Source organism: Peromyscus maniculatus, chromosome 4 (genome assembly GCF_049852395.1).
Source record: "Peromyscus maniculatus bairdii isolate BWxNUB_F1_BW_parent chromosome 4, HU_Pman_BW_mat_3.1, whole genome shotgun sequence".
Taxonomy (NCBI): domain Eukaryota; kingdom Metazoa; phylum Chordata; class Mammalia; order Rodentia; family Cricetidae; genus Peromyscus; species Peromyscus maniculatus.
This window is the reverse complement of record NC_134855.1, coordinates 127,758,218-127,768,341: the sequence shown is the minus strand read 5'-3', so window position 1 is coordinate 127,768,341 and position 10,124 is coordinate 127,758,218. Positions and strand designations below refer to the sequence as shown.

Here is a 10,124-nt window from a genome sequence, read left to right as displayed (position 1 = left end):
AGGAACTCTAGAGTGGAGGAAAAGGAAAAGGGGGGTCAAGAGCAAAAGAGCATGGGCTCTGTTGAGGAGTGTAGGAGGATAGGGAAGATGATTCCTAGTCTGTCCTCATGTCCTCATCCAGGCTCATGGCAGCTCCATATCCAACTAGAGTTAAAGAAGTTCATAGCTTCTTGATCCATGCTCCACTATATCTGATGGGCACCTTCTAGATGGCTTTGAACCTAAGCCATAGCCTTGTGCTCAGTCACATACTGCTAGGCAGTGTAGAGAATTGCAGTATCTAGAAGAAGGACCCAGGGCTACTGGAATTTGCTGTCAGCAAGTATGATGAAAATAGACCTGAATGTAATGACTGGAGTTAATGAGTCATGGAAAGAAAACAACCAGATATTGTCCAAATTGTGATTACATAAATTTTGCAATGAAAAACTCTGCAGTAAAGGGCAAGACTGAATGTTCCTGATCCCCTGAAGTACTACTCTTACATGGGAAATACAGAACTGTGGCCTTGAATGAATCTGCATTTACAGGACCACAAAGAGAAAGATTTTCAAGGACAGTAAGAGTTCATCTTGTGTCTCAGCATAGGCCCTAGGTTCCAAAAAGCCAGCTCATGCACCAAGGACAGGTCCTGGTTCCACTGTCTGGGGGCCTCCTAAACAGCTCAGCCTTAGTGCAGCCAGGAGGGGACTGGACCTGCCTCAACTGAATCTACCAGACTGGGCTGACTCTCCATGGGAGACCTTGCCCTGGAGGAGGTGGGAATGGGGGGTGGATTGGGAGCAAAGCCTGGGGGGTGGGAGGAGAGAGGAGAGGGGTATCCGTGGCTGATATGTAAAATTAAATTATTTATAAAATAAAAACATTTATTTAAAAAAAGAGTTCATCTTGTAGGCTATAGTCATTTGAAGACCAGACAACATTAATACTTGGAATACACAAAATGACCTACATATGAGAGCACAGATGCTTAGGATAGGATTGTTGGAGCAAGCTGGGGTTAAGTGATAGCTTGGAGTTCTTAGAGTGACAATGAGAGGCAATACAGAGTAATGAAGAGTAGGGAAAAGGTGCTACTGGTGTGGACCAGAAAGGGACTGAGGAGGAGCCAGATCTGAGTTATAGTTGGGACTTTGTGAAGACAGAGGAAATACAGAGGGAAAGGAGCAACAGGAAAAGGAGGGGCAAGTGTGAAAGAGCATGGGACACTGGCAAGGATCCATGCAGGATAAGAGGACAGGATAAAAGAGCAACTCATTTCTATGCTGTACTCACTCTCTAATCCAGACTCATTTCAGGAACAAATCAAGTCTTGAATCTATTTCCAAGTCTAGGAAAACCATGGCCTGTCTGTTCCATGTTCCACTACTCTTGCTGACAACTCTCATGGTGGCTATGAACCTGAGCCTGAACCCTGTGCTGGGTGACACACTACTAGGTGGCATAGAGAAATCCAGTATGCAGGAGGAGCGGGCCCCAGAAGCACTGGAATATGCTGTCAGCAAATACAATGAATACAATAATGACTTGCATCTGAGCCGTGTTATAGGAGTACAAAGAGTCCAAAACCAGGTATGTGACCCTTGAAGTGAAGCAACCTGAATTTGTCACTTAGAGAGTCGTACATGTCACCTTAGTCCAGCATTGACTCCTCCCTGCTGCACCATTCCAAAATGTAGTACACGTTTGTAAGTAAATTTGTTGAAACTCTGTGGGTTTGGTCCTGGGTTTCAGCACCAACAATGTGAGTAAATTTGTCGCAACAGCTTTGGGGAAATGTGTTCTGACTACCTGGGGAGTCAGGCAACACCCTGAGCTGCTTAGCACAGCTCTGAGGGCTGGAACTGCAAGGAGACAGTTTAGCCCTGGAGGGCACGGTATCCTGGACACCTCAAGCTGCTCAGAATAATAGCTCTGCCCTGAAGGTGTTCCAGACATCTGGAGCTATTTACCACAGCTCTGACAGTTGGAACTGCAAAGAAGCAGCCCAACCCTGGAAGGGAAATTTTTCTGACTTCTTGGGAAAGTCAGGCCTGGAATTGCTTTAGCAGGGAAGGGTATCCTGACTGTTTGGGAAAGTCAGGCTATACCTGGTGTGGTGGGGGATTGTCTCCCCACAAGATATAGCAATCCTGTTCCTCTCCTGGAGAGCTGCTACAGCTGAGATTTGCTCAGTCCCCACTTAAGGGGGCTTCCTAGCAGAGCTCTGATTTTATGTCTTAAGGTGTTGCTTCTTTTGTTTTACTCTGAAAAATGGGAAACACTTGCAGAAATGTAGCAATTTCCTCCAGCTCTGGAGAAAAATGTTATTTTTTCAGCTCTCTCTTGCTCTGTCCACTGAGGGACATCTCAGAAAGGATCTGTTCAGTTTCTCCTTGCTCTGCTCTTTCAGCTCTCCCTTGTTTTGTCCACTGAGGAATGTCTCAGCAAGGATCCTCTCTATGCCAGTGAATGAAGATCTTCACACCCAAAATTCTTTTGAGAAAGATATTTATTTGGGAAGGAGGAGTCCAGGAGAGTAGCTGCCTCTACCAGGGTAGAGAGAATAGCCTTGAGCCTTGACAGGTTGATGAGGTCTCATTATTCTGATATCAGAGGCAGGCTAGTAGTCTGTATAGTTTTTGGGATTGTCTCTTTATAATTGACAAGCATGGGTTAGAACTATCAATTCAGCCTGCTTATTTGTGGTATGGACCGGAAGAGCTTGTGTTTTGATTGCTATGATGTCTTAGATGATTGCATATCCTACTCCACGTACTCCTTCATATAGGAAGGTGCTGTCATCTGTATATCATGTATAAGTGGTCTGAGGTAGTGCTCCTTCCTGCATATGTATTGGATAGGGTAGTAACTCTTTTAGAGTCTCAATGTATGAGTGTGATGGTGGTTATTACAGGACTGGTTGGGAGAGAAGATTTGAAATATTAAGAGGTAGATGTGGTTGAAAAGTCAGTGTTGTTTTCTCTACCAATGCCACCTGAAGGGAGAGAACTTGAGAGGGAGGTAATGTTTGAAGGCCCTTATATGTTAAAAGGTGTGACAGATGGTGAGGAGAAAGGACAGTAATGGGTGACCCAAAGGTTGGCTTCACAAAGAGGTACTTTCTATCTGGGGGTTCAGGATCCAGGTTGGTACACTGTGAAAGAGACTTTGTAAAGTGGTTGAGGAATTCAGATGGGTTTTCAATTTTTTTCCTGGATGATCCTTTGGAATTTTTTTTTATTTACTGCCTAAAGGGCAGCCCTGTGGAGACCAGCTAGGAGGCAGATTAAAAGCCTATTCCTAGCCGGGCGGTGGTGGCGCACGCCTTTAATCCCAGCACTCGGGAGGCAGAGCCAGGCGGATCTCTGTGAGTTCGAGGCCAGCCTGGGCTACCAAGTGAGTTCCAGGAAAGGCGCAAAGCTACACAGAGAAACCCTGTCTCGAAAAACCAAAAAACCAAAAAAAAAAAAAAAAAAAAAAAAAAAGCCTATTCCTAGCTAGGATGTCTCCTGGGTTACTGTAATCCCTGGTCTGAGACTGCCCTAGCCCCAACTGGGTAGGTGTTATCTGTTTGATGGAGTTTGCCTGCATGGACCCTAGCCTGATCCCAGACTTGCCCATGTTCTTCTGGGAGGAGATTGTTGGTAAGGATCACATATACATCATAAAAGGTAAGGTCATAAGATTGAGTAATGTACTGGAATTCTTTATTGAAAGTAGAATAATTCACAGTATAGGACCCTAACCTTCTTTCCACTTGGGAGAGCTCAGATAATGAGAAGTGGACTAAACCATCCACCCCAGCAACCTCTTACAAAGGGAGAACTGGAGCTGGTTTAGATCGGGGAGGTTCAGGAGGTCCCAAGGTAGAGCATAAATGAGTAACAGGAGGAATAGGGGCTGTTGGTGAGTTCAAAGTGGGTGCCAGGGAGAGTTGATCTGGTGGATGACCTGTTTCTGAGGAGTGAGAAAGGGAAACTGAAGGGACTGGAAGAGAGGGAGCTGTGGGCTTTGACTTTGGTTTTTAAGGAAGAGGCTCATTAGCTGGATCAAAAGAAATTGATTTATGCTGTTTTGACTTCATAGCTAGCAAGAGCTGGGTGGGGGAACAGGAGGCACAGAGAGAAAGCTTGGAGTGAAAGTAAGAGAAGGCTTTAACAAAGAGGGTCTCTTTCCATTTTCCCGATCGCTCCCAGTAGTTGTAAATGTCCCATATAATATTGGGATCTAGCGTGCTGTTGTGTGGCCATTTAGATTGATTATCTAAAGGATAATGAGGCCAAACTTTGTTGCACAACCAAGCAAGTTTAGGGCCTTTCAAATCAGGTGCCAGTTGTAAAGGCTTGAGATTTTTTAGGAGACATCCCAAGGGGGTTTGGGAAGGTACAGAGTGCAGGATTTCCATGGATGAGAGGTGAGGGAAATGGTTATTGCAGCCTGTAATTGTGGGCATCCCCTGGACTCAGGGGGGACTGAAAAGGGACCAAGCCATTCAGAGGGTTGTCACCCAACTCAACAGGGGTCTAGCTTAGCCTGGCTAAGCCAATGCAGAGACTCAGGTGCCTGGTGCCTTGTAAGAGGGCTTCTGACAGATTCAGGAATTCTCTCTCTCTTGTCCAGATGGGAGCTCCCTTGTCCAAATGGGAACTCCGGGGCAGGATGGAAGCTCTTATCTGGATGGGAAACTGGGGCAGGATGGGAGCTTTTGTCCAGACAGGAAGTCAGTGGTAGGATGGGCACTCTTATCCTGAAGGGAAGTCCAGGGCAGGATGTGCACTCTTGTCCAGAAGGGAAGTCCAGGTCAGGATGTGAGCTCTTCTTGTCCAGAAGGGAAGTCCCGGGCAGGATGGGAGCCCTCTCTGGTCCAGAAGGGAAGTCTGGGGCAGGATGGGAGCTGGGGGCTGGTCTCTAAGTCTCAGGAAGTGGCTGGGGTCTCAGGCAGAGGTTGGATAAGGCACAGGGACAAATAGCCAAACAAATGGAAACACATGAACTATGAACCAAAGGCTGAGGGGCCCCCAACTGGATCAGGCCCTCTGAATAGGTGAGACAGTTGATTGGCTTGATCTGTTTGGGAGGCATCTAGGCAGTGGTACCAGGTCCTGGGCTGATTTGAAACCTGGGACTTTCGTAGGGATGCTTGGCTCAATCTGGGAGGAGGGGACTGGACCTGCCTGGACTGAGTCTATCAGGTCGATCTCAGTCCTCAGGGGTGGCCTTGATCTGGAGGTGGTGGGAGGGGGGGTGGGCTGGGGGAAAGGGGAGGGAGGCGGGAGGGGGGATAACGGGGAAATCTGTGGCTGTTATGTGGACTGAATAGTATTGTAAAATAAAATAAATAAAAAGAAAAAAAGAGGGCTTCTGTAGAAGCAAGAGGGCAAGAGAAAACTGAGCTCTAGGGGGAAGGACTCATCCAGAGGAAAGGGCTAAAAAAAGGGAGACTTTTGTGACTCCTTTTGTGGGAAGATGGGAGAGCACAGAAAGAGATGCATGTAACTGCCTGATTGCAGGGCTGAGGGTGGAGAGGTGTGGTCAGATGAAGAGGGCCAGCTGTAGCCTTAAAGACCATGGCTTTGGGTACCACTGCTTCCAAGAGTACTAGAGGTGTGTTGGACACTCAACGGTCACTTCCTCAGACCCAGAGAAACGTTTATACCGACCAAAAAGGGGATCTCACCTAATTGCTTCTGTTGGATGGAATGCTGAGCAATTGGTGAGCCAGAAGTTTTGTCCATTGCAGATGGACTGGAGATAAGGTATGGAGTCCTAGTGTGTCTCAGACCATAAGGGGAGAGCACAGGCACCAAAGCACAGGCACCAAGGAGTCTATCCCGGGTTTTGGCACCAACAACTGTGATTTGCTACCATTGATCTAAATTGGACATAATGGCAGTATCCACAAGCCCCTGCCTTGTTTTAAGCCTTGTACTAAGATTTGCTGTTATCTGGAAGCTCTTGTAGATGGGAATTTGCTAAGTCAAATACCCTCTATTAGATTGTTGTAAACCTTAGAGACTTGATCCAGGTAGGGGCACCTGTGTTCCATATTTAACTTCCCAGCCATATCCTGAATGATGGTGCAAATCAAAGTCCTCTAAAAAGATAAATGTCCTGTTATCAGTCTTCTGAAACTTGGAGGCAGTGTCCACATATCAATAAGTGACCATAAAAAGGATAAATCATAGCCGGGCGGTGGTGGCGCACGCCTTTAATCCCAGCACTCGGGAGGCAGAGCCAGGCGGATCTCTGTGAGTTCGAGGCCAGCCTGGGCTACCAAGTGAGTCCCAGGAAAGGCGCAAAGCTACACTGAGAAACCCTGTCTCGAAAAACCAAAAAAAAAAAAAAAAAAAAAAAAAAGGATAAATCATTACCACAGCCCCCTTCTCTGTATGATTTTATTATGTCTTTTATTTAATTCTTATTTTGTCTATGAGAAAATGTTAAGAGCAGCCAAATCTGTATCCCAGAGCTTGACTGTCAATCTGTTGTCTCACTTCACTACTACATTTTACTGGGTTGGCTCCAGCTTCTTTTTTATCTCAAGGACATGCATGTATAGGTGAGTGGTTTTGTAAATGTGTGGAAATCAAACTGTTTACTGTAATTACTCCCCCAACTTGTTTTAATTTGACTTTTTTTCAAATTTAAAGTTTTAATTTTTTTCTGTATATCACTTCATGTATCTTGATCCCACTCATCTCCCAGTCTTTTCCCATTTGCCCTCTAGCCCTGCAATTGCCCTCCAGGTTAAAGGAAAGGTATACTCTGATGGATCATCTGTATTTTCAATATCTTTAACTGAGAAATGGATAACTAAATATCAAGAAAACCATTCTTTAAGTTTGTGTGATGGCCCTGTCAGGGCTGATTGGATCATGAGGACCATGAGAGTGCTTTGACCTAATCAATAGTTTAGTCTTAAACATGATTTCTTTCATGAATGGCAATAAGAGATAGGTGGAGGGCCTACTTGAAGAAAGAGGTCACTGGAGACCTGTATTTCTGACCATGTCTTTCTTTGATTCCTTGTATGCCCTGTACTTAGTTTTCTGTCAACCTGTTAGCTTTATGTTTCTCTACACTTTCTTTACCATGATGGACTAGTAACTCTAATAGCTTAATCAATATATAAAAACAAATCCCTACAAGAGCTCCTTCATTTATGTATTTTGTGAGTATTCAGTAAACTGCAAGAGAATCTTAGAGGATTGCATACAACTTTGGGTGTGAATCTCATTTTGATGACATGAAACTTAACACTAGAGGAAGAATGAGATTCGGTCTGGGTTCATAGGATTCTAAAATCCTCATCTCCTTTCACCTTTACTTCTACACAGTTCTGATAAATTGAGTTTGAGATTCCCTGTGGAAAAAGGAGCTGAATGTCTTTAATTGAAAATGTAAGCCACACTGGAGAGTTTCACACTCAAAGATATTCCTATTAACAGTCACACTGAGGGTGCTGACAATATAGGATTGTACTCTTTTGTATTGAAACATTCTTTTAGTGAAGCATCCCATGTTCTGTCCACATATGGATGAATCTAGATTAAAGGTAGGAAAAGATCCTTTGCTGTGAATGGGATCCAGGTACTCTTTAGTTATGAGCTCCATTGCTTCTCTTGGTGTACCAAGATTGCTTCTTCTTCACCTTTGTGCTGCACCTTAGAGTTAGTACTCTCCTATAGTCCAAAGACATCACCTGTGCTCAGAGCAACCCTGCATTGCTGAACAGAAAACTGTTGCTTACTCCCATCCTGGCTGTTGCCTACTCTTCCCAAGTACTTAGAAAGTTCTGCATTCTGTGTCCTGTTTCATTTATTAGCAACATTATACACTTGTGAGGCTTGTTCATAAGAACTAGCCGCGGTTATCTCTCTTTGGAACGTGGCTTGGGTGGTGTGTTGACTGATATTCATGGCAAGTCATGTGTGCAGGCATCCACGAATCCTCACCAAAGCCACTGACTCTACATTGTAAAAGAACTGCATTTGAAGGTCAGTCTAATGTTGAAAGTGAATCATCTTTTCTCTCTGCAGGTTATGTGTGGAACAAAATTCTACTTTGATGTGATCCTAGGCAAAACCATATGTAAGAAGACCCAGGCTAACTTGACTAACTGTCCCTTAAATGATCAGTCTGATCAGCAAGAGGTATGGACATGACATATTGACTGAACCTATTGTGCACACAGAAGGGTTCACAATCATGTTATTTTGTGAAACTACATATCATATCATGACTATATGTGTGCCGGTATGTAACTACATTAAAGTTGTGTGTATGTGTGTGCAGATTTGTACACTGATTTATAGGAAAATGTTTTTGCTCATAGTAGGACAAAGTTCTAAAGGTGCATATGTGACACAATGCTGTTTCAAGAAATGAATACATTTATTTTTTGTGAAGAGAGTATGGTTATTTGTGAAGGCATATAAGGGTTATTATGAGTATATATAGCCCAGGGGCATATTGTATTTGTATTTACATTAAAAATTTGAGTTAGAGTTTGGGTTGAAGTGTGAATTATGTACTCTGAGAATATTCCTAAATGCATTGGGTGTGTTTTTTGTTGGATAGGAGCAGACATCTCAGGTATCCTTGATAGGAAAAGGTCTATACAATCTCAAGCTGAACTCCTGTCAAGATTACCCCAAAATGAAGACAGCCTTTCAGTGCTTCCCCTTGCACCTGATGCCAAGCTTTTCTGTAACAGAAGTGTTATTGAGATAAAGTGGTTCTGTATATCACTTTAATTCCTCATCATGATGCCTTTCCCTGTCATGCAGTTTTCAAGATTTTCTGTGTACCAAGCCTCAGTTATATAATTGCTATCCCTGGTCTTAGAGGAGAGGGGATACAGCTTATTGAATCTGTCCCCCTTTAGTGAACTGTAAAATTCTTGCATGAGTCATGATCTACTCTTTTAAGTGCTGTTTTGACAAAGTGATGTGAAATCCTGTGAGCCTATAATGTACACTTATGCCTTATGGTTGATGAACAGCATTGGGCTGTAGATCAGCAGATACTGCTGATTCAGGCTGTGTCATTGGACATAGCAGATGTTTTCTGTTATATCGTATCTACATGCCCACTCCCTCTTGACATTTCTCACTGCAAATTTCCCCCTTAATTATATCAGCACTGATTAACCTCCTCTCCTCACTTTTTTCAGACAAAATTCTGCTCTTTTGATATGTATGTTGTGCCTTGGCAGAACCACATGTTCCTGACAACTTTCAGCTGTCACAAAATGTAAGTTCCTCTCAAGCAGTACTGTATAGATTGTAAACTTCTCTGGCAGTGCCTCATCACTCTCATGGACGATCTTGCCTTCCAGGTGTAACTCAAATTATCTGCACCAAGTTTCACAGTATATTAGGCTGCTAGCAGTAATTCTGCTTTAATACTCCAGAAGCTGCTCCTTGTTCTTTTCTCTTTTAATGCAAATGATCCATTCCATTGCTCCATTATACTTTTTCATTTGTTGCTCAATGAAAAAAGTCTCAAAGCTCTTCTTAAGTGGCTCCTATCTCAAGATATATAGAGTGGTAGGATGGGAAAGTGGTTTTTGGGATTTCATATACAAATATGCAGAGCAGGACAAGACCTGCTGTCATTGTAATATTGAGAACTCAGAGATAATAAAGTACAGGAAGGGACTGGAAGTCAATTTTGCTGACATTGTAGCCAATAGCAGAAGGATGAGGGAATGGGCAGCAATATTGCTGCCCTTAAACCTATGCTGCTTGCGTAAAACAGATTCAGACAGTTAGGTATGTGTCTTGTCTACCAAGAACAGAGATGATCCACCCTCAAGAGCACAAGATATCTAATGGAAGTGGCCTCATTCTCTGCCCAGATTCTGAAAAAAAAATCCATATGTGAGGAGGCATGGATTCTATTTCTATCAGGAAAAATTTTAAATACCTGTAAGAAGCAGAGACTAAAAGTGAATGTGTATTTCTGTGCATGTATGTATGTTACTCATTAGTAAAACATTAATCAGAGTCCAACAAAGGATGAAATAATCCAGAGCCTTGAAAAGCCCATATAAACTCATATATTCCTGGCTGATGTGACTCATGGGAGAGATATGTGACAGTTGATTGTAGCATTTCTTTGTTCTGGTGTAACACAAG

At 43.5% G+C, this 10,124-nt stretch overlaps 1 protein-coding gene across 1 annotated transcript; it reads left to right on the top strand.

The window, feature by feature from the left end:
• Positions 1-1,341: 1,341 nt before the first annotated feature.
• Positions 1,342-9,241, top strand: LOC102916009 (cystatin-S-like). The gene is made up of 3 exons (XM_006985549.3): positions 1,342-1,572; positions 8,022-8,135; positions 9,158-9,241. Exons 1-3 carry the CDS (start codon positions 1,342-1,344, stop codon positions 9,239-9,241), a joined length of 429 nt encoding a protein of 142 aa, XP_006985611.2.
• The last annotated feature ends 883 nt before the right edge of the window (positions 9,242-10,124 follow it).

What these genes read in the sequence shown, in the direction of transcription:
- LOC102916009 (XM_006985549.3), top strand. Translation starts at nt 1,342, where the DNA reads ATGGCCTGTCTGTTCCATGTTCCACTACTCTTGCTGACAACTCTCATG. An exon ending in TACAAAGAGTCCAAAACCAG is followed by an intron (nt 1,573 to 8,021) that starts GTATGTGACCCT and finishes TTCTCTCTGCAG; the next exon opens with GTTATGTGTGGAACAAAATT. An exon ending in ATCAGTCTGATCAGCAAGAG is followed by an intron (nt 8,136 to 9,157) that starts GTATGGACATGA and finishes CACTTTTTTCAG; the next exon opens with ACAAAATTCTGCTCTTTTGA.